This window comes from Mytilus edulis, chromosome 1 (genome assembly GCF_963676685.1).
Source record: "Mytilus edulis chromosome 1, xbMytEdul2.2, whole genome shotgun sequence".
Classification (NCBI taxonomy): domain Eukaryota; kingdom Metazoa; phylum Mollusca; class Bivalvia; order Mytilida; family Mytilidae; genus Mytilus; species Mytilus edulis.
Genome location: NC_092344.1, coordinates 116,859,504 through 116,884,293, shown reverse-complemented (window position 1 = coordinate 116,884,293; position 24,790 = coordinate 116,859,504). Strand labels below are relative to the sequence as shown.

At 31.6% G+C, this 24,790-nt stretch overlaps 2 protein-coding genes across 6 annotated transcripts in view; one reads left to right on the top strand and one right to left on the bottom strand.

The window, feature by feature from the left end:
• The window catches only part of LOC139501816 (uncharacterized), a 61,972-nt gene that overhangs the window by 18,502 nt on the left and 18,680 nt on the right, over nt 1-24,790 (bottom strand). The gene's annotated exons all lie outside the window — the stretch shown is intronic.
• Nucleotides 3,740-23,691, top strand: LOC139501787 (uncharacterized). Of its 4 annotated transcripts, none has more exons than XM_071290999.1 (18): nt 3,740-3,851; nt 6,625-6,797; nt 7,972-8,036; nt 10,312-10,424; nt 11,070-11,138; nt 12,098-12,238; nt 12,530-12,656; nt 13,251-13,368; nt 14,098-14,261; nt 14,683-14,956; nt 18,485-18,719; nt 18,981-19,145; nt 19,517-19,688; nt 20,194-20,447; nt 20,649-20,795; nt 21,233-21,311; nt 21,720-21,819; nt 23,127-23,691. In XM_071290999.1, the coding sequence occupies exons 2-18, from the start codon at nt 6,721-6,723 to the stop codon at nt 23,206-23,208; spliced, it is 2,382 nt and encodes a 793-aa protein (XP_071147100.1). In that variant the 5' UTR covers nt 3,740-3,851; nt 6,625-6,720; the 3' UTR covers nt 23,209-23,691. The 4 variants fall into 4 exon arrangements, with proteins under 4 accessions (XP_071147100.1, XP_071147117.1, XP_071147091.1 ...); XM_071290990.1 differs by lacking the exon at nt 3,740-3,851 and adding an exon at nt 5,217-5,391 and having other exon boundaries at nt 6,669-6,797; XM_071291016.1 differs by lacking the exon at nt 7,972-8,036 and having other exon boundaries at nt 3,765-3,851.

Below are 24,790 nucleotides of genomic sequence, written 5' to 3'. Positions count from 1 at the left end.
ATGTTTTCTGGTCTGTGCGTCCGTTCGTCTGTTCGTCCGTCCGCCCGTCTGTCCCGCTTCATGTGAAAGTTTTTGGTCAAGGTAGGTTTCGATGAAGTTGAAGTCCTATAAACTTGAAACATTGTACTCATGTTCCGTATGATAAGATCTTTCTGATTGTAATGCCAAATTAGAGTTTTGTCCCCAATTTCACGGCCACTTGAACATGGAAAATGATAGTGCAATTGCTACATCTGTATAATATGGACACATTCTTGTTTAGGTCTGTAGGTATATAACGAAGTCAACACAAGTTCATATAATTTAGGCTTTGCACCCAAACAGTGCTTTTCTTATATTATAATTGTTTTGTCGGTTTCATTTCAAAGAACAAAATCATAACATTGCGTAGGTCTAATTCCCTTTCATATGTGTAAAAGCGTAGGCCAACAGCACTTTTGAAAGATATACTTGATTCTACCACTTGAGATGAAGCTTCCGATCACATTCAGGATCCTGCATGTTGTAGTAAGTGTCTTGTTTTCCGATATTGAGGTGTATTTTTGTTTATGTAAGTGCCTTAGTGTGTTGTCGATAAGAAACTAGTGTGCTTGTAGACCACATCCAGGAAGCGTCTGAGCTAGGGTTGTATGTTGTCGATAAGAAACTAGTGTGCTTGTAGACCACATCCGGGAAGCGTCTAAGCTATTGTTGTATTTTCGAAAGCAATTTTATTGGACAGAATTAAGCTAGTGTGCCTGTAAACCACATCGTCTTTTTACTGTTGTGTTTATTAATGCCCTGTAATTGGACAAAAGATAGCGTGATAATTTACCACGTCCTAGGAGACTTCATCTATAATACTAAAATTACGAGGTCCAATTTGTCAGCCGTCATCACGTAAAAACGACGAATCAAAGAATTCAACTTTATATATAACTAATATAGTACAAAGGTGTAGATTAAAAATAACACCACTCCAGGCCCTTTTGTTTTCCACGTAATTAATATTGCCAATAATTAAGAAGTTCCGGATCGAGTCCGATACCGATACCAATAATATATTCACCTGTTACCTATTACCACATCTGTACGTTCCGCATCTGACAGGCGCACCACCAAACGGTGTATTCAGGATTAATATGCAATATACACGGGTCATAATCACAGGATTGACACTACTGAATTGTAGTATTTTAATCAGTAAGACTTTCTAAGATAACAATACGAATACTAAACATCTGGACTAAAAATAAGGCGTATAGAGATAAAGGCAGATGTGGTGTGAGTGCCAATGAGACAACTCTCCATCCAAATAACAATTTAAAAAAGTAAACCATTATAGGTTAAAGTACGGCCTTCAACACGGAGCCTTGGCTCACACCGAACAACAAGCTATAAAGGGCCCCAAAATTACTAGTATAAAACCATTCAAAGTACAGTTTTCAATTTGTTAGCGGGCATGACTTAAAACAGTGAATCGAAGAATTCAACTTTATTTATAACTAATATAGGACAATGCTGTTGATTAAAAAATACTCCATTCCAGGACCTTTTGTTTTCCAAATAATTAATATTACCAATAATTGATAAGTTCCAGTTCGACGGGTTCAAACAGAAAGATTTGAAAACAGAGAAAACTGTGTATCTTATAATCGGCATGACTTTATCAGATGACAATACTAATACTAAAATAAGGCTTGCCCAAAGTTATATACTTTAATTCAGTCACGGACCCGCGATATCACGGGTGTGTTCTAGTGTACTTAATTAATATAGACAAGTACATCTTCACTGGGGTAAAGCTGATGACCGTAACTGCATTCACGGTCATCCCAAGATGTCGGATGAAAAATTAGGTCAGTATCTGTATTGTCTGTTACAGTGTTTCTATATCATTTTCTTTACAAAGTATACATTGATACGATGTAAATTTATAAAAGATTCACACAGAAATCACAAATTACTACCGAAAAATGTTCAGGAAACGCGAAATTCAATTTGAAAAAATCGCTAAGATGTCCGTAAATCATTATCAAAATATTTTCAAGATGACCGTAACATAAAACAAGGATGACCGTGATTGGTAAACAGATGACCGTAACTTGTAAAAGATGACCGTAATTTGTAAAGAATGACTGTAATTTATAAAGGATGATCGTAACTTTTAAATGATGACCCTCAATTCTAAGAATATCCGTATTTGTATTCATATCTTTTTGTTGTGTTTGTCTCAATAGGGGCTTAGATAGCGGATATAAACATGTTACAACAATTTTATTTTTAACTATTTGCCGTATTTTGAGTTCATGACAATGATAGTAAATTGCAAATTTCTCGTAAACAATGAAATATTTATTGATAACGACTTTAAAATTTTAATACAAATTGACAGAGATACGACGAAAAGTTGAAGAAACAAGAATGTGTCCCTCTGAGGTGTCTCTAGTACATGCCTCATCTACACTATAATTTTCTATGTTCAGTGGACCGTTAAAATGGGGGGAAAAACTGTAATTTGGCATTATGATAAAAAAAGATCATATCATAGAAAACATGTGTATTTTAAAAGTTTCAAGTTGATTGGACTTCAACGTCATCAAAAACCTCCTCGACCAAAAACTTTAACCTGAGGTGGGACAGACGGAAGAACGAGCAGACGAACGGACGAACAAACGAACGGACGCACAGACCAGAAAACATAATGCCCATGAATGGAGCATAACAAACACTAATCAAACATATGAATATCCGGTAATCGAGCCTGTGTGTATTGTTCCAGAGGAAGCAGATTACTGAAATCTTAGTTTGTCTTTTATATGAATAACATTGCTGTATATACAAATTGACAAGGTTCCCCTCAGTGGTGGATTAAAGGGGGGTCCGGGGTTGGAACCCCCTTTTTATTTACCGATCAGTGCATTTGAATGGGGACACATAGTTTGAATCCCTTTACCCTGGGTTGGGACCCCCCTTTTTTTTAAATGGCTTAATCCGCCCCTGCCCCTTGTGATACGCTATACGCACAAGACTATTTTAAGGATCTATTTTGCTGGAGCTCGCCTTCACTAGTTTAGTCGTAGTATTTTAAAAACAGGTTCTGTTATTTTACTTGCAGGACAAAATAGAAGACAATCAAAGACGATATATTAATATCAATGGGTGTACATCCATTGGCATTTTTAAAAACATGCATTTATTATATGTCTTTACAAGGAATTCCAGAAATAACAAAACATCTTTTGGCTTTTAGTTGGAGGCTGTACAGCACACTTTTTTTTTTTACTATACTTGTAAGGTGTCATTTAATCGCGCTTTTGTTGCATGTTTTCCCCACTTTTTCATGTGCATGTCTTGTTGCATGTTCATTTTAAAAATTATACCCTCTTCCGTAAAAAAAAAGATATATATGGTGAACTTTGTATTTAAAGCACGTCTTATTTTCTCCTACCTATAGGATAATACTCTCATATAAATACGTTTTATATTAACACCATTAATCATTTGATACAAAAAAGGTAGTTATACAAATACGGATATTTTTTAGAATTGACGATCAATCTTTAAAAGTTACGGTCATCATTTAGAAATTACGGTCATCCTTTATACATTACGGTCATCTTTTAGACAATTACGGTCACTCTTGTTATGAATTGCAGATTCTGTTACGGTCATCTTAGCGATTTTTTAAAATCGAATTTCCTGTTTCATGCTCATTTCTCGGAAGTAATTTGTGATTTCCGTATGAATCTTTAATAAATTTACATCGTATCAATGTCTCCTTTGTAAAAAAAATTATATAGAAACACTGTAACAGACAATACAGATACTGGCCTAATTTTTCATCCGACATCTTGGGATGACCGTGGGATGTAAAAGCGTTGGCCGAAGTACATTTTGTATGAAGCGCTTCCGCTTCATAAAACATGACCAAGTATTGCCTAACTAATTTAGAACATATTCACACTTTCGAGTGACCTTACAAAATTATCCTTTCCCATTGTAATATTCAAACCTAATTAAGAGTTCACTTTTATAATTAACTAAATGTAAAACATAGGTTATCATCATTTCAATGGATGGAATGAAAAGGCTCGGACATAGTTTGTGAGGACCGAATGGATAAATTGGTTTTTTTCTGCTTCAGATAAAATTTATTACTTATATATCTTGAGATTTTGTTACTTCAAAAAGCAACACAATGTTATATAAATCTCCTTTTTTGAAATTTGACTTTTTCTATAAATATAAAACTCTCTGTGTAAATATTTAAATTCAGACCATTCAACGTTAATGCTCACTTTTTATTGATAAATTTACATGTATTGTGTTTTTTTCCGAAAAAAAATCTTTGTCTGGCATTGTTTTCTTGATAGAAAAAAAATCATTAGTGCAGTTATTAAGAGTTCACTTTCATAATTAACTGACAATGAAAAGTCATTCATGAATAGCATTTCATAGTGCATGGAAAACAATGTGCTTTGAAAATTAGAGGGGGGAAAACTGACTTTCCATTGGACGAGAAGGGCCGGGTGAGTATGTTCTAAGTATTATTAATTGAGTATGTTATTTTGTTTTACTCCACATGATCCAAATTGGATATTTACAAATTTTTTATTTATCCCATTATCAATATAACTTCTAACACTACTATAACCAAGGATTTTACTATACAAATCCTTGCTATAACAAATGTGTTATAGTAGTCTCAGCTTATATTATATGTCTCTGTCGGTATATATTATCAAGGATTTGGATACTATTTAAAGATGTTACTAAACAAAACGTCGATTACAGCCACATATCATGAGACTTTTTTTTTTTGAAAGTCACTATGACAAATGACATCGAAAAGTTGTTATCTTAAAATTATTTGATTTCGGGAATTGTATGGTTTTAAATAACAAGAAACAATTGGATGTTTGTGTGTAGTATATTTTTCATATTCCTCGACATCCGCCCTTGCAATATAACAGATTAATCGTATATCTATTTACATGATGCATGTACTCTTATGGTATTGTTAATCTATGCGGTAATTCTATTAATTGTCCCTCCAAACAACCTGGATAACGGTCATGTGTAAATAATCCGTAGACCATGTATACAGATTATTGTCAAGACTCATTGCTTTCCGAAATATGAATTAAATTGAGAAAAAAATAAGCATAGTCATTTTAAGTACAGTCGTAGCCTTGAGGTCGTAAGGTCAAGACAAATGACAAGGCAATATAGTTACGAAACGTGCAACTTGTCACCTGTTCTCACGTGTCTTGATTTTGGAGGCGTGTCCGTATATTGCATTTACATTGGTCAATCCACGGAGGTGTGTCGGGAAAATCCATAAGTGAACATGGATATATATAATAAGAATAACAGTGAATATATTATTATCGAGGAAACGTCAGCCAGGTAAGTTCATCTGGACTGATGTAGAATCAATATTAGTGTATTAGGGTTATACTTGTTTTCACGGCACAATGAGAACTAAATTATCTCATTCGCAAGGGATTTACCATTTGAATATTTAAATTTAAATTTGATATTGATATACTGGATGTTAAGGAAGTAAAGATAATGATTTTGCAGAAAAAACTCTCCAACCCTCCCCCATTTTAAACGATATTTCAAGTAATGAGTAGGATGAATTTGTTTTGGGTTGAGGTTTTGGGACATCTGTTTCGATAGATGAAGATTATATAAATGTTCTATGATAATATAACCCAAACGTTCCAAAGCGTTAAAGCAAGTATAAAGCTGAACATAATGCCAATAACCAAAAATTAAATTAAAAAAAAAAGGGGGGGGGGGTTAATTAATAGATACATGTATCTTCAATCTTCAACTCAATGTATAACAAGTTTTGTAAGTATATGTGTTTTAGCATATTTCTTAATTTTTTTTGCATTTTATAAAGGACTTCATTGATATATATCAATTGGACACAGTCTGTTTATATAGTGATGCTACACCAATATCCTAGGTTAGTGGAGGCTTGAGTGCACACAAACATGTTTAACCACCCACATAATGGCATATTTCTTATTTGCATGTCCCAAGTTAAAGGTAAATCAAGGAAAGTACTTATTTGGCTTGAAATTGATAATGAGTTTTAATTTTTTAGAAGCAAGATATTCAGTGGGTCTTCTTAATATGTAGTTACTTTATGTCTGTCATATTTTTTTTATGAAATTGTATTGTTATAAATAAGGCTGTTAGTTTTCATGTCTGAATTCTTCCACATTTCATGTCAGGACCTTTTATAGCTGACTAAGCAGTATTGGTTTGTCTCATTGTTTACGATCTTTTAAGGCCTATTATTGCTTATATCCACTTCGTTGGAACTTTGGTGAATAATTATCTCATTTGGAATCATACTGCATCTTCTTATATTTATATTAGGTATAATTATATTTATAAGGTATGTTTCTTGTCAAAAGATATTTTATTGAAATAAAAAAAAGGGAGATATTTGGCAAGACCTTTTATAGATTTGTTGTGTTGTTGGAATTCTTTCTCATAGATCACACCAACTTTTATTCATAGATATAATTAGATATATATTTTTACAATTTCTAATATAGATGAAGCACTTGATATCCTAGCTGTTTAAATTGATTGAAGTGGCTCATGATTAAAATTGAGAATTGAAATGATATTTATTTACATTCCTGATATTTTATTAACAGGTGCTGCGTCTTGTTTCATTTACATCGCCGTAAGCCTTAAAGGGAGATAACAATGAAAACTTCAGTACTTACAGGAAAAGAGAATTTTCAGTCTTTAAAACCACCAGATTTATCTTGTTGTACTAAACAGTAAGTAGATTAAAAGATTTAAAGACACAACAATAAAAAAAACGATTGCCTTTTTGGGCAATTGGTCAGAAGTTGGTTTAAACATTAAGATACTGATCACAAGTGAGAAGTGGCACGCCAAACTTTTCACTGTCAATTCATCTGATCTACCAAGATATATATGCAGAATTGGAAAGCATTAGAAACTCTGAAAAATGTAAACATCAAACACAAAAGTAGAATTTGTTCTGAATTTAAGATAATGCATGGTCAAGATTTGATGTTTTTATCAGAATACACAACAGCCTCAGGCATGGTTGCATTCATCAAATTCTGAAAGCTGTTACACTGGTTTTATAAGATAAGGCAAATCAAATGTACAATTGAACAAAGAAGAAATGAGAACAAGCAAACTACACAAGATTTATCAAAACACAAACAATGAAAGTTGAAATATATATAAGAAAAATAAACAAACATTATTGCTGGAAAACAAGAGTAGTTTTTGTCAATAAGCAATTTGTCCATCTTATGTGTTAATGAAATTGCTTTGAAACCTTTGTCATCATTTGAACACCAGTATTCTGTGAAACCTCAGGTTGATAATAATAGTAAAAATCCTCATTCAATTAGATACCATTTTGAGGTATATGACACAATTGAAACATGATAAACATGGCAAAATTCATATAGATGTACAGAAAAAAATTGGTTATGTTACTCCCAATGATGTTAACTTTCAAAATTAAACTGAAAGCAGATTTTGTAAAATTCAACATTTTAAAATTCGAAAAATGCAGCACTATATTAAGCATGAATCACTTTTGAACTATGTCATTGCCTAAACTTATAAAATCTGTTTGCAGTTTATATTCAGGCTCCATTTACTTGCCTTTTTTTTAAACACCATGAAAACCAATATCTGAGATCTTTGACCTTACTGTGGATTAATTATTACTCGTTGGATGCCATTTTTCATGGATTTCGTGGGTATAAGTGAATAATGAAAATAAATGTTCTACGAATGACAAATTTTCTAAAGGCTTGTTTGAAGACTTAGACAAAACCATGAAATTAAATGTCCACGAACATACAAGTTTTCGTTCATCCACGAAAATTGGTACCCATGAAAATAAATGAGTCCACAGTATTTAGAAATTTGTATGCAAGCATTTTAATGGAAACCATATTTCAGACAGTTGCAAGACTATTTTGAGAACAGTTATGAGCTGAACGAGAGTCTGTTTTTATCTCTGAAAGGTAATTGTATCCATAGCATGTCTATTTTTTCTCTGAAAGGTATTTGTATCCAAACTTTGTCTGTTTTTATCACTAAAAGGTAATTGTATCCAAACTTTTTTGTTTTTATCTTTGAAAGGTAATTGTATCCAATATCTGTCTGTTTTCATCCCAGAAAGTCCTATTTGTATCCAAACTTTGTCTGTTTTTATTTCTGAAAGGCAATTACATATGTATATCCAAACTTTGTATGTTTCCATCTCTGAAAGGTAATTGTAGCCAAACTTTGTCTGATTTTATCTCTCAAAGGGAATTGTAGCCAAACCTTGTCTGCTTTTATCACTGAAAGGTAATTTTATCCAAACTTTGTCTGCTTTTATCACTGAAAGGTAATTTTATCCAAACTTTGTATGTTTTATCTCTGGAAGCTAATTATCCAAACTTTGTCTATCATCATCTCATTACAGGAATTGTACCCAAACTTTATTTATATCTAAGCTCACCTGGCCTATAGGGCCAAGTGAGCTTTTCTCATCATTTGACATCCGTTGTCCATCGTCGTCTATCATCGTCGTTAACTTTTACGAAAATCTTCTCCTCTGAAACTACTGGGTCAAATTTAACCAAACTTGGCCACAATCATCATTGGGGTATCTTGTTAAAAAAATGTGTCTGGTGACCCGGCACACCATCCAAGATAGCTGCCATGGCTAAAAATAGAACATAGGGGTAAAATGTAGATTTTTGCTTATATCTCTGAAACCAAAGCATTAAGAGCAAATCTGACAAGGGGTAATATTGTTTATCAGGTCAAGATCTATCTGCAGTGACATATCAGATGAATCAGACAACTGTTTGTTAGGTTGCTGCCCCTGAATTTGTAATTTTAAGAAAATTTTGCAGCTTTTGGTTATTATCTTGGATATTATTATAGATAGAGATAAACTGTAAACAGCAATAATGTACAGCAAAGTAAGACCTAAAAATTAGTCAACATGACTAACATGGTCAATTGAGCCCTTAAGGAGTTATTGCCCTTAATAGTCAATTTTTTACAATTTTCATAAATTCAGTTTTTTTTTACAAAATATTTCCCACTGTAACTACTGGTCCAAGTTCATTATAGAAAGAGATAATTGTAAGCACCAAGAATGTTCAGTAAAGTAAGATCTACAAACATATCACCATCACCAAACACAATTTTGTCGTGAATTCATCTGTGTCCTTTGTTCAATATGCACATAGGTGAGCGACATAGGCTCTTTAGAGCCTCTAGTTTTATCTCTACAAGGTAGTTGTATAAATAGTATGCAGTGTGTATGTTTTCAAAATTGCTTGATTATCTAGTCTAAGAAAAAGAGATAATTTTAGGCCTAGTACGTAAAAGAAACTTTTCTTGATTGGAATTAAACCTTGTGGGGTGAAGTGAAAGATGCCATAATAAAAGGTTGAAATTAAAATAAATTTAATCTGTATAAGAGCAGCACCATTATATGAAAAGCATGCACAGGGAGTCAAAATCAATATCCAATACATTTTCAAATGCATATAAAATTTTCTTTAAAATTAATTTTTTTTTCATTGTTTTTTACATTTTGTTACATATTGTTGTCAATACTTTGTTCAGAAAGGCAATAATGGGAGATAACTCTAAATTAAAAAAAGTCACTTTGACATCAATGGTTCAAACATCTACAGAAAATAGAGTCTGTCCACAAGGCATTATTTAATATGGTTAGAGTGGCTTTAGACACATTTTATTAGTAAATCTTTATCTCATTATGAATTTTTGTCCTGTACTTTAAGAATCTTATCCATGTGTACTAGATAGAGGATCAATATTAAGTTATTTGGACCTTGAAGTCTTATCATACCTAGCTACCACATGTCACAAGTTAAATATCTGGTACATTTTAATGTAACATAGATCACACGCACTGATACAAACATTCACTGTATCATTTTGTATGTTCATAGTATATTCTCCTGTTGAATTGACATATGAAAAATTTATCTGTTTTTCAATTTGCATTATTTTCCCCCTGAAAATCCTGTATATTGTTACATAGTGCAAGATGTCCATTACTAGCCCTATGAAAGCAAAACATTTAAGCTAATGGCCAAAAAAAGAGAATAAAGGGCAAACAAATAAAGAATCAAGTAAAATAGAAAAAAATAGAGAATAATAGGATTCTACATATAAAGAATTGCTTACAGTAGGGTTCTAAATGACAATTTTTTATTTGTAACTAGTATAAATTAGACTGTATTTGACACAATTCAATATATATTTCAGAGGACGACATTTTCTACAAATGTCCAGATCGCCTACGACTACCATTGATTTTCTACTTCTGTCATACATCAGTTGTATACGTCAACAAGCTGGTTCTAAGTGGACTATTGAAGGTATATCTCTTACATGACTAAGGACTAGAGTTGTATTATCACAAATAGGAAAACAGTAAAAATGCATCTAGAAAAATATTAAGTCAACTGTTCTGTTACATTAATAATAGGTAAAGAACCACTAATGCTGCTGGGTCAGAAACAGCATACAAGAAAGTACCTGGTAGTACATATTTTAAACAAATTAGTTCCTACATATAGCTGTAATTTTGTTAATAAGTAAAATATTGTTTAATAAGCTTAAGGACTTTGGATTACTGTAGAACCCTTGAACATTTCTTTGAAAATAAAAAAAATAATATATGAAATTCAAAAAGGTAGTCATATTTGCCCTGATGCTCAGATCAGAAGAACCTGTTTTTGTATTAACCACATTTTAGGAATCAGTGCGTTCACATATGCAATTAAAGATATGTTTATTTTTTTCTGCGAAAGTCATGATAAAGAACATAACACAAACTTGCTATGAAGTTGCAGAATTTAATACTGAAAGCTATGGCACTATGAATATGAAAAAGTTAACATAGAATTTGAAACTATGCTTGAGGCAGGTGATGATGTATTTTTATCTTTTTTTGGAAAGAGTTAACTTAGAAATTGAGACAATGTTTTGGACGGGTTATGATGTTTTTTTTATCTTTTCAGGAGAGAGTTAACTTAGAATTTGAGACAATGTTTGAGACCGGTGTTGATGAGATGTCTTGGGATGACACTGTAAGTTCTATTTACAGAAAAATGCATCGAGTTTGTAGGTAAAGGTAATATCCTTGTCTAGCTTGCTTGCTAGCTGAACCATGAAGTCATAATTAGGTAAAGTATACTATCCTCCTTTCCCAGTACTCTAGTGCTACAGACATATAGATTGGTTATCTGTCGGACTAGTCTTCTCTTAAAGGTACATGTATACTTAACCTTATAAGGACTTCAAGGTTCAGCTAGTAAGCAAGCTAGACAAAGGTATTACTTTTACCTACATAATCAATGCATTTTGCTGTAATTTAATCTTCCATGTTTTAATTGCTTAATGTTGACAATAGTATATCAAGCTTTAAGAATTTATAGACATTTTATTGTCCCCAGATGGTGAGTTGGAGGGATCAGAAGCAGAGATTTTTATCAATAGATCAATAGTGTAGGCGTTTCTCCTTCACAATAAACTGGTCAGTAAAGAAAACCTTTCAAACATTTGCTAGATAGTTTTCGTAAACTTATTTAGAACAAAGGTTATTTAGAGCTTGCTATCATTTTAAAACCATTGTGATGTCCAGGTCTGGTCATTTTCTTTTAGTACACATGTTCCTAATAATATGATATTTCTAATTTTAAAGCCAAATTAGAATTTTGACCCAAATTTCACAGTCAACTGAACATAGGAAATGGAAGTGCCAGTTTCAGGTTAAAGTTTTTGGTCAAGGTAGTTTTTGATAAAGTTGAAGTCCAATCAACTTGAAACAATTTTAATGCCAAATTAGAGTTTTTACCCCATTTTCACGGTCCACTGAACTTAGAAAATAATAGTGCGGATGGGGCATCTGTTTACTAGGGACACATTCTTGTTTTGGGTATTCATTTTCATAGTGTTTTACTGTTTTATCTCATTTGAATAGTTGTGTTTCAATGGGCTTTGTTCATACAAATCTAATGTTAAAATGTTTTTTGCTTTTTCTTTACAGGAGAATTATCGTATGGGTGGGAGTTATAAATGGCCATCAGTAAATGAAGTTATGGACTATCGTAGAACTGTAAGGAATATCATCATCAAAATGATACAAGACACACCACTTGTGCTGCCTATAACAAAGGAGAGTCCATGGGTAGGTTTATATTTGGCTAAATAAAGGGAGGTACTATATTTATGAAATATGAGCATTAAAATGACATACTTTTTGTGCTGCCTATCTCAAAGGAGAGTCCTTGGGTATGTTAATATTTAACATATTAAAGGGAGACAACTAGTGAACAAAAAGTTACAACATAGCATGTTTTGTCACTACACATAAAAGAATTTAAAAGAAAGAACAAATAAAGGGAGGTAATTTTAAGAAGATGGAGTAAGGTAAATACAAAGTTTATGGGTAAGTTTTAATTTAAGTTTTATATTTCAGTGGGGACTATTGATGGGGATGGAACATGAAAGGATACATTTAGAAACATCTTCTGTTCTGATCCGTCAACTGCCTGTTGATATGGTAACTAAACCAGATGGATGGGTATATGGACCAATGAAATATAGTAATTATTAAAATTAATTTTAAATTTTTAATACATTAAACCTGCAGAGCATGTTATTAAGAAATTGATTTATATATTCTTCTGGGAATAAACATAGATTACACAAAATTTTCATTAAATATTTTTTTATATACATGTACTGTATCATTTTTGTACCTTTTCCAGCTTATGAAGCTTATCATTGAACATGCTTTAACATTTTATGTTTTCTCAAAAACAAAGTAATATCATTTTAGGAAAACATTCTTGCATCAGAATTTACATAAAAAAGCAGCTTTCTGAATCAATAAAAAAATAGTTTACAAAGGAATAATCATTTAAATATTGAGTTTTTGATTTGTTAAATATAGGGTTATATATCTTTCTTAAGTATTTGTAAAACCAAAACTTTTGTTCTATACTTATTAAGAAGTTATGTTTTGAATTAAAAAGGACACCAGTTTACAATAGTATTTTGATTTAGATGTTTTAGCCATGGTAACAAACAAAATCTTAGCCATTCTTGTCTTCTTTAATTGAGTTCCCTCCCTTATTTTGAATTTTACAATAGAAATGGAAGAAAATTGTTAATTTGATGTGTTTGTTATTTCTTAGGTGAACCAGTGATGTCCAATCCAATGATCCGAGTTGAGGAAAGGGAGGTAACTTATGGGAAACCAGATGATTTTCCCTCTTATGGATGGGATAATGAATATGGAGAAGAAACTTCAAGGTTTGTAAAAGTGTAGCCATCTGTACAAGATAATTGTTTCTTCTAAAACGCTTTTTATAATGGTGAATTCAATGATTTATATGTTTTATTTACCCTAATATCTGTATTAAGGCATTAAAGATTTTCATATTTTTGATAAATCAATAATAATTTCTTCATCGTACATAATGCACATTTACTTTTTCTGCATTTGCATCAATAATTTCATTAAGGGGGGGGGGGGGGGGGGGGGGGGTGAGTCAATAGGCAACAGAGTAGTGTAATATTTTTTTCTGTCTATGAAGAAATATCAAAAAATGTGGTACATAATGAATAACCGGCGTAGCTGGGTTATTTTAAAGTGACGTCAGCCAATCAGGAGATGTGATGCATCTTAAAATAAATGGTTTTGAAATATTATATAAATTAAGTACTAGATATAACAGTCCCCTGTTTTAGCTTTTCTACCATCAGTTGTAATACACACTTTTGATTTATATATAGAGTCAATAGGCAACAGAGTAGTGTTATATTTTTTTCTGTCTATGAAGAAATATCAAAAAATGTGGTACATAATGAATAACCGGCGTAGCTGGGTTATTTTAAAGTGACGTCAGCCAATCAGGAGATGTGATGCATCTTAAAATAAATGGTTTTGAAATATTATATAAATTAAGTACTAGATATAACAGTCCCCTGTTTTAGCTTTTCTACCATCAGTTGTAATACACACTTTTGATTTATATATAGAGTTCCAGCATTTGAGGCATCCAAATATTTAGTGACCAACAGGGAATATTTAGAATTCGTACACGATGAAGGCTACAGTAAGAAAAATCTGTGGACAGAAGAAGGATGGGGCTGGAAACTATATAGACATGCTGAGCATCCAGCATTCTGGGTGTGTGATAATGGTACGTAAAGTTTTCAGAACGGCTCTGTTTCCAGCTTACCAGTATTTGTTTGGTGTCAGTGTTGGTAAAGTTGGGTTTTTTTTACCAGATGAGTAATGGTTGAAAAATTTTCTCACAACTCTCAATCTATCTTAGTTTTTGTTTATACATTGAAGATGTGTACCTCATTTTATGTAAATGTTTGGAGAATGATTTGTCTGCTTTAGCTTATTAATCTAGAGATACTAGTTTTTCTCAGTTTAGCTTATTTTTTTTAGAAATAATGAATATCATATTCCTTAGGGGAAAAAACTGGTGTAATATGATTTACATGACACTAACCACTATCTTACTTGCTATTTCGACCATATTTGAATTATATACCGGTATATTAATTGAATTCAAACTCTGTTGAATTATGTTTTTCTACTTCTATGTTTAGGTTGTAAAGGTGGTTGTGGAGCTGCTCTGTCTTCATATTCACATTGTCACTTCAATACTGAACTGACAACCACTAATGGAGTGACCAATGGACAGAGCAATAGAGTGACCAATGGACAAAGCAATGGACTTACCAATGGACAAAACAATGGAGTGACCAATGGACAAAATAATGGAGTGACCAATGGACAAAGCAATGGAGTGACCAATGGGCAAAGCAATGGAGTGACCAATGGACACACCAATGGTTTTAATCGTGGAGGAACAGTGTACAAGTATGTAACTGAAAGAAGACATCTTAATATATAAATGGGTCAAAGACTCAATTTGATTGGTTAAAATACATCAATATCTCTAAATTAACAAAATGAGGGAAAATACTATCTGCTTAGACATAAGGTTGACAGATAATGCTATAAGAGTTGGTCTTTGAGAATCCCTGAAAGTTCACTAAACTTCTCTGTCTCAAATATATGCAAATATCTTCTTCTATATACTTGAAGCCCTGTTTACATCTTCAATGTTAGTATAAAAAATATAGATTCTTTAATTCTTTAATTGATATGATTTGAAGGCTTACTGAGAATAAAAAATTCCCGAGGCACATAAGTATAACGGGAATTGATTGTCTTCTTGCGCATGTGTAATACATGTACATGTAGGCGTAGGAATTTTTGGCGCCAAAAAATTAGGTTGTAAAGTGACTGTTTTATATAGTTTAATTCTAGCCTGTACTTCGTACTGTGAACATCGTATTTTTAAGGGTTTTTTAAGGAAAAAAGCTTTGCATAATTTTGTATTTGATAAATATATTGATTTTTATGTAGGTTGATTGGCTATACAAACGTAATCGTATTTAGACTTTTGTACCAAAAATTTTCATAGCCCTTGAGTCCTAATGACTCGCTTTTTTTTCTATTTCGATATTTACAAACAAAATTATGTTTTTCTTTTTCTCATTTGATAAGTGAGGTCCAACACTTAGAGTTCCGTTGGCATGGACAAAAGGACACAGGTTTCCTAAAAGGGTTTTTCCTGGGCGGCCACGAAACATTCATTTATTCAGTTATTTTAATACAAAAGGTCAACATTGATGAGTATATATTTTTGTTGAACAATGATGTTATTGTTTTCACATTGTATAGTGTATGATATGTTTATATAGATCATTTGGTCCGAGACCACCATTGTCGTCCCTTGATTTTCGTTGTTCACAAATATAGTCCCTAGTGTTGACAGTGGGTTACTTGCCATTAATTTTTATACCCCTTCCAAATTTATTTCTCCATGTTCACTGCCTCAAATTGCAAGAAGGGGGTTGAAATTACACTGTAAAAAAATTTGGGTCCAGAATTTTAAAGGAAAGTAGTGATTTGGTCCAGCTGAAAAAGGTTGAAAATGAGCACTTCGGAAGCTGTCAAAAGATTTCAAGACGCCCTAAACATAAAATTGGCCATATTTTGAGTTAGAGGCGATGAAGTTTTCTATAAATTTGATATAATTTGTCCCAAAAGTAGTACAACACACTGTAAAAGTTTCTTTGAGAAAGCGCAGGTGGGATTTTTTTTATTTTCATTTATGTTCTAAAAGAAATGCACTACGAATTAATTGTGTTCTCGGACCTAAGAGGTGAAATCTGTAAATATAGAATTTGTACTCTGGCAACTTCCCTAAATGATTTGATGGTGTCAACTTGTCAAATAGCATGAAACTAAAGGATTTAAACTTTTATTTTATAGAATTTCTGCCAAAACGACCAATTTTGACATTTTATGGTCAAAATAGGCATTTTATAACTTTTTCAATATTGATGCATAAATGGCATCCTGACTTTCTATCTGACAGGTTTTTATGTGTCAATATTTGTGTTTCTATGCCTTTACCTGCTTCTTTTACTTATTTATGAACTCTGAATCTACAGAAAAGAAGTTTATCTCAGATAAAATGTGCAAAATGTGTTGTATGAATGACCCTTGTCTAACGCCTTGTTTGGATGAAGGCAATAGTGGGGAGCTTGGTATATAAAATTTGATGTCCATATTAGAGACTTCACTAAATTTGTATCAAATGCACTTTACAATGTCTATTGTACCTGTTCCATTTCACATACTATATTTCTTTTCTTCTGTAGGATAGCAAGTGGTTTAAATATAAGCCTGTTGAGAATAAATTGCATGAAAGTTTTTCCCTAAAAAGGCAAAAATCTTTGTTTCAGCCCATACTGCTTGTAAGAAAAGTTATTTGCAAGAGTCTTTTTGTGCTCAGATTTGTTGTATCATGTCACATGAGTATAGAAATGATAAAAAAGACACACATTTTTATTTTTTATAGCCTCAATATGCATTTTTAAATGTAAATATGTGGCACGGCCTTAATTGACCCTAAATTTTTTCCAGTCTTACTTGGCCTAAGACCCTTTTAAACTAATATGATATGTTATTTGTAACTTTTCTTTCCATTTAAAGTACTTTAAATACATATGTAAGGATTATTTATAACCAAAAAGCTTCACAAATTTAAAATTGCTGGAAAATATTACATCTTCATGTAAGGCTCCACTTCATTGAAAAACCTGAATTTTTAGGCGCAGGCTCATATAAATTTGACTTATGAATAATTATGCCAAGTCTGATAAATCAAATGAGTACTCTATTGCTTTTAGTACATGATAAGTTATATATTAAGGCATTTAACAAGTATTTTTTTGCAATATTTAAATTTTTAAAGCCCCAAATGTTGATAGTTGAAATTTTTCAATTTTAACGTCAAAATTTTACACGCAAAGATGAGTATAGAACTAAACTTAATGTCTATAATATACATCCTATTGTCATGAAACTTTGTAAGTAGTGTTATAATACATTAAGCTTTGTTCATACCAAGTTTTTTTAAGATTTGTCTACTCTTTCTACCCTATTAGGTCCGAGACCACCATTGTCGTCCCTTGATTTTCGTTGTTCACAAATATAGTCCCTAGTGTTGACAGTGGGTTACTTGCCATTAATTTTTATACCCCTTCCAAATTTATTTCTCCATGTTCACTGCCTCAAATTGCAAGAAGGGGGTTGAAATTACACTGTAAAAAAATTTGGGTCCAGAATTTTAAAGGAAAGTAGTGATTTGGTCCAGCTGAAAAAGGTTGAAAATGAGCACTTCGGAAGCTGTCAAAAGATTTCAAGACGCCCTAAACATAAAATTGGCCATATTTTGAGTTAGAGGCGATGAAGTTTTCTATAAATTTGATATAATTTGTCCCAAAAGTAGTACAACACACTGTAAAAGTTTCTTTGAGAAAGCGCAGGTGGGATTTTTTTTATTTTCATTTATGTTCTAAAAGAAATGCACTACGAATTAATTGTGTTCTCGGACCATTTGTCTTATTAAATCGGCAGCTCACAATATGCAGTACTCGAGCTAGTCAACAACATAAGTTTGTGTTGTGTTTTTCTTTAAATAGTTTAGATGTATTAAGTGGAAAGAAGACGTTGATTATAACACTACTCTTTAATATCTAACATTAGCAATTCTAGTCACTACTTGTAATCTTTGTCCTTGTTCTAATCATACAGCAAACAAGAAGTATAAGCTTAAATACAAGAAAAAATATACAAGCTGTCAACCAATCAAAACTCAGCACACTTGTACAAATTTTTATTAAAAGGAGAATGAAATAACATTTTTAATCATTTTTTTTATTGTCAAAATGCCAGGTCAAATCAGTTTGACTTTGCAAAGCCACGAAGCAACAATTTTAGTACAGACTCTTCTGTATACTCCTTCATCTACTTATTTTATCCCTACAGATACAGAGCCATGTTTGATGTATTGGACATGCCATTAGACTGGCCAGTAGAGGTAAACTATCATGAAGCTCATGCTTTCTGTTCATGGAAGGGCAGTGGTAATCGACTACTTACTGAAGCTGAGATGAACGTTATAAGAGATGATCAATTTCCACCAAGCGACGGCCCAAAAAGTGATGTTATCTACCAAGACAATATAGATTTGAACCTCAACTTAAAATTTGGATCGTCTACTGTGAGTTTAGTTGTCTTTTTGTTATCTTTGTGTATTGTGAAAAAAATGTAGATGTTATAATAAAAAAGTATTAATTGAAAATATGCCTTCATTAAAAACCAAAAGGAAATTTATTGGAGAGAGAAGCTTTTAACTTGTATTTATACCTGATGACCTTCTATTTTTATCTGATGACCTTGTATTTTTATCTGATGACCTTGTATTATACATGATGACCTTGTATTTATACCTTATGACCTTTCTTTTGTGTTTGTTTTACAGCCTGTGAATATGTTCCCAGCAACAGAAGCAGGATTCCATGATGTTTATGGGAATGTCTGGCACTGGACAGAGGACCATTTCAATGGACTGTATGACTATAGGTCTCATTACCTCTATGATGATTTTTCCTCACCTTGTTTTGATGGGAGACATAACATCATTCTTGTATGTTTTATTTTTTATTTTTAAGATAAGAAAAATGCTTATGTCTTTTTATTGAATCTGCAGACCAAATCATTCATAAAAAAGTATATGAAGCTGCAAAGTATTAGTTTGATTTTAAGAATTCTGTTTCAGCAAAAGAGAGACTTAAATAATAGTTTTAAAAGATGTCTTGAACAGTAAAAGTGTTGCTATGCTGAATTTCAGTTTGGCTCTTTTCTAGTTTTGAAAGATGATTAATAAAAAACATATAGGTCAGTCATATGAGAAACAGGTTTCAGTACCAACATTTTGTGTTTCTTTAGGTACCAGTTGGCTATTTTATACACTTATTGTACAGACTGTTGTTAACATATATATTTCTTTATATACAGGGGGGTTCCTGGATATCGACTGGTGATGAAGCTTCAAGATTTGCTAGATATGCCTTCAGAAGACATTTTATTCAGCATGCTGGCTTTAGATTAGCTAGATCTCTGGAAACAGCAGAATTACCAGCTAGACTGATAGACTCCGAAGTATTTGTCCTGGGTATTGGTGTGCAGGGTAAATAAATAACTACTAGTTTGATTGAATTTTATATATTCTTGTCAAAGGTCAAAGAAATATTTGTCAATATTTTAAGAAACTAAACGAGCCAAATTAATTTTAGTCAAGGTATGGTACCACCTAAACTGTAAAAATGTAAAATAGTTTTAAATGTATATGTAGTAGTTTCCAATCCTTCTGAATAAAAGTTATTGTGACAATTATTTCTCATCTAATGTTGTATTTACTGTGACTATTGTTCTCTGGCAGACTTTTTGGGATATAATTATTTTTACATTATAAGAAGTACTGATAAATGATAGAATTCAAAATTCCAGAATAAAGTCAATATGTATGGAGAAAAGATGAAATAACTCCGAATATGAAATCTGTTGGTTATATGAACGTGAATTCTGGGTGACAGTTATACATTTTAAAGTCTGATAACATAAAATACAGTCATTGTAATTAGTTTATATGTTTTTGATAACACTTGTAGACTTAATACCAAATGTTCTTTTAGAAAACCCATATGTAATTGAAGAGGAAGGACACAAAGTGATGAAAGTTCCAACAACCAATAAACAATATGGATATGATGAAAAGCATCAGTTATATGGGATCCTCGAGCAGGAATTTGGCTACCGTGATCCATTGCCACTAGCCATTGCCAGACTCTGTAAAGAATACAAAACTGAAAGTGGAAACGAATCACTGTGCTGGATTGGTTGTGGAACAGGAATAGGACCAATGCATCTACACAATGTCTTTCAAAATGTATGTTTTTAACTCACAAATTATTTGTTTAGATATAATGATTTTTTTTCGTACATTCACAAAAAATTTTTGTAAAGAAGTTTTGATAATTCAGTTCATTCTAAATAAGATGGGAAACAACTCATTTGATAAACTGTAATAATTCAGAAACTGATTGACCTGTAATATTAATTTTAAGTTTTTATATATATGTCGTTACAGATTTTGGCAATAGATTATGGTGGTCGATTTATTGACACAGCTTTAAAACTTCAGAAAGGAGAACAAGTAGAATACACAAAGTCAAATGGTCAACAGGCCGTAGCAATGTTTGATGGCGTGGGATATGACAATGTTGTTTTCAAACAGGTAAATATAGACCATAGCCACATTTCACAGAAGGTAGATTACATAATGTTGTTTTCAAACTTGAAGCTTTATATAATTTAATAGTATTCTGGCTTAAATCTGTTTCAACTACAAAAGATACAAAGGTACTATATTTCAAACAAGCATTAAGAAATCAGAACCAGTAATACCAAATTTTAAAAAATCAATGGCTTAGCTATGACCGCTAAAACTTGAAGTGGTATTATAAATGTTATAGTCATTTTTTATATGTAGAGTCTCTATAATGAGTTTTTCACAATACTTTTGTTTTTCCCTTAAAAATTCTGAATCAAGTAATAGACTTCAGAAGTAAATACTCAAATAAATCCTGTATTGTGTTTTTTTTGTTGTTGCCTTGTTTTAAAGATGTTTAATTCATGTAACTTATTAATATCTTTTAACTTACTTTTTTTTAGTTAACATGGTTACCAAATGAAGTGAACAGCCATAGTATGACGGTTGTAACCTTCTTGGACAGAACACTCAATCCTAAAGGTAACTTAGAATTGTTTGTATTAAATGTAAAGAATCAGTGAAATAAAGTGAAAGAAGCTGATTAAACAATAAATTGAAAATCACCATTTCAGAATCTAAAGCATTGTGTGTTCCTTCGCAGGAAATTAATATCTTTCGTTGAATATGAATGTTAAGGATGTTATAAGCAAATCACAACATTGTGGTGTATGCATTTGAAAATATTACTTAGAATGCATTAGATTCTTAAACAGTAAATTCCAAACTATGATTTTTTTTGTCAAATATTTTCTAAAGATTGTAAAAAAAGAGAATTACGTTTTCAAATCAGTTCAGATTTATTAAAACAGTTGTTTTATTGTTATCAATATTTAAAGTCTCTGAAAATTGATAGAACGGGCTATATGTATTTGTTTGAATATTTGACAGCATGGTTGGCTCGACTGTGGGAAGTTACAAAGGAAGGAGGACTTGTCCTAATTGTGTCTGATTGGGAAAGTGAAAAACTACAAGTCAGCTTGCAAAGACAGTAAGTAAATTATAGAATGACATTTTATAATGTAAACTACTGCTACTGTATAGGATGTTGATTAAATCCTTTTCAATGCTGGTTATCCCTTTTTTCCAGTACCAGTCTTAATTTTTGGTCTTTCATCCATTTTGACCAACTTTGCAAACCTTCCTAAAGCATTACTTTGTACTCTTCCTGAATATGCATCACACATTTGCCACTTGATATTTAGCATTTAAAAATCAAAAAATCAATATATAATAAGCACCTTTAACTTTTAAGAACACCACTTTAAACTGCCTTCAAGAATTGTAAATTATCAACAGTTTTTCAAAAGAGAGAGTGTTTAACCTAAAAGGAGTAGGTCCAGTAAGACCCCTTTTTGGCCCCAAAATATAGCAGTTTTACAAAATTGTTAAAACGTAAACTTTTAGTTATTTATTGGACAGTAGAATGCTTCTGCTACATAAATATGGGCTGTTTTTGACAATACAATGCACATATATTGGGTACTAGCATCATAAAGTCATGCTAAATTACTGAGATCTTCACAATTCTAGCATTTTAGTTAAATCTTAGACGGTTTTCATGTAAAACAAAAGTGGCCGCATTCGTGTCCTTGATAATGAAATGAAAGTTGTATTTTATTATAATACATGACATATATAAAGGTTGAGGATGAACACTGATGCGGCCACTTTCATTTTTGACAAAAAAACATCTGAAAAGTGACATTTTTCAGCATATTTGATAGATTTTTCATATTTGAGCTTGAATCGGATTGTTTTTAATGACTTAATCAGTTAAAATCTTTCACATAAACTGATTGATTCAAATGAAATAGACACTTAAGTGTTTAAAAAGTGGTCAAAATATTTCGTCAGATGAACCTGAAATTTGAGGCCAAAATCGGTCCTTACCTACTCCTATTGAGGTATAGCCAAGAAACATAGTTTGAAAAACCATTGATGATTTGTTTCTCACTATTTTTCTAGGCATTGTTAATGACATAATTCCCTGACATCATACATTCTCTTTCTAAACCATATTACAAATACAACTTGTCACCAGATTTTAACTTGTGATGACCAGCAGCCATTCTAATATTAGAGTAGGGAAGCATTTATCATTCAGAAGCTTCTGGTTTCAGCTCCAGTTTCTTACATTTTTTCTATGGTCTTCTTAAATTTATGACTTTCATTTGGGCCAGTATATCTTTTTTTTTTTTTTATTTTACCAAAGTTGGTTATGCAACAACAAAAATTGCTTCATATATCTTTTTTTTTATTATTACATGTTATCCATATTCTATTTTGATATTTCAGTATGGTTTACATTGGAAAAAGAGAGTTGTCATACCAAGATGGAAATGCTTTTGCAATGATGACCATTTGGAAAAGAATCTGAATTTGTTGACTCAATTTTTATTGTCGGAGACAATATGTTACTACTTTTTTTATATTTTATTTACACAACTATTAATTGTACATTTTATATTGTTTTATTATTATTATTTTGATGATACATGTATTTCCTAATAACTTGTTTATTTATTAGTCCTCAAGTCATTATATAGTGCTGATAGTAATGTGTTCCTTACATGATGGCCTTTGCTGTTCAAATATTGGTATATGTAGTTTTTGTACATTGTTATTCTTTTTTTTTAATGTGGAACATAACAGTGTAATGTTTACATATGTATAATATTATATTGGTTTAATTTTCAATTGTTTTAAATTGATCAGGATAAAGATTGTTGTGTCAAACATTTCTTTTACATTGATAATTCACTGTTTTTTGTTTTTTTATTTAGAAATCAAAATGTTACTTTATGTGTTATTAATTGTGATGAAAAAATCCCCTTTTCTTAATAAAGTGTTTTGAATTTTATTAATCATTGTCTGTTTATGTATATGATAAACTTGTTTTACTGGCTTTTAATATGATGGTCCCAATGGGTACTCTTTTTTTGTAACTAATCCAAATTGTTTTCTAAGATCTATAAAGACATATTTCCTTTGTATAAAAATACCAAGAAAGTATGGTATAATTGCCATTGAGAAAACTATCCACTATAGACCATATGAGGAAGATATAGATGTCAGTTAATTAAAATTCCCTATCTGTTCAACCAAATTTTGCAATTTGCATAGCTTTCTAAATGTTTACCTTTAGATAAACTCAATAGAAACCAGGTATATCCTGAATTGTACATGTATCACCTTTCGTTGTGTCTATTTTCAACCTACCTTTAAAGTCTTATAAGAAAAATCTGACCTTAGGAACACAGGTACTACCAAAGTAACTCCTGGTTTTCTGGAAATCTTAGATTAGTATATACTATGAAGTGCATTAATCCTGAATTTTTAATGCAAACTCATAGACAAGTAAATTTTAGCTCAAAATGGTTAAATGTATTTCTCTTTCACTAAAAGTTTCATTTTGTTGGTTACTTTAAGTAAACAAGGACATCAAAAGCACTAATGTGTGTCAGAGTATGGCTATACTTTTACATATGTTCTAAATTGGAGGGAGTAATTGGTGGTCTGACACCTAAAAGCAACTAATGATATAATAGGTAGTTAATTAAAAATAGTAGTTAGTGTCTCTGTTGTGTCGTAGTTCTCTTATATTTGATATGTTTCCCTCAGTTTTAGTTTGTATCTGGATTTGTTTTTCCTCTATCGATTTATGAATTTTGAACAGCGGTATACTACTGTTGCCTTTATTTGAAATTGTTTCTTCAATCAAAATATTTACTTGACCTGAAATATACCAAACTCCTGTTAAAGAGCCACTAACCATATTAATATTAGAAGTGTAAATGAATGAAATGTTAAAACGAAAGAGATCTGCTTTCCCTTCAAAATACTTGAACTAAAGACTGGCAACAGTGTTTTTTCACATTCTACTTAAAAAGAGTATTTACATCAAGTCTGGTCTACTACAGTGCCTTCCATATGACTTCATTTACATTTCATGTACAGAA

What these genes read in the sequence shown, in the direction of transcription:
- LOC139501787 (XM_071290999.1), top strand. Translation starts at nt 6,721, where the DNA reads ATGAAAACTTCAGTACTTACAGGAAAAGAGAATTTTCAGTCTTTAAAA. An exon ending in ATTCTGGGTGTGTGATAATG is followed by an intron (nt 14,262 to 14,682) that starts GTACGTAAAGTT and finishes TTCTATGTTTAG; the next exon opens with GTTGTAAAGGTGGTTGTGGA. An exon ending in GGAGACATAACATCATTCTT is followed by an intron (nt 19,146 to 19,516) that starts GTATGTTTTATT and finishes CTTTATATACAG; the next exon opens with GGGGGTTCCTGGATATCGAC.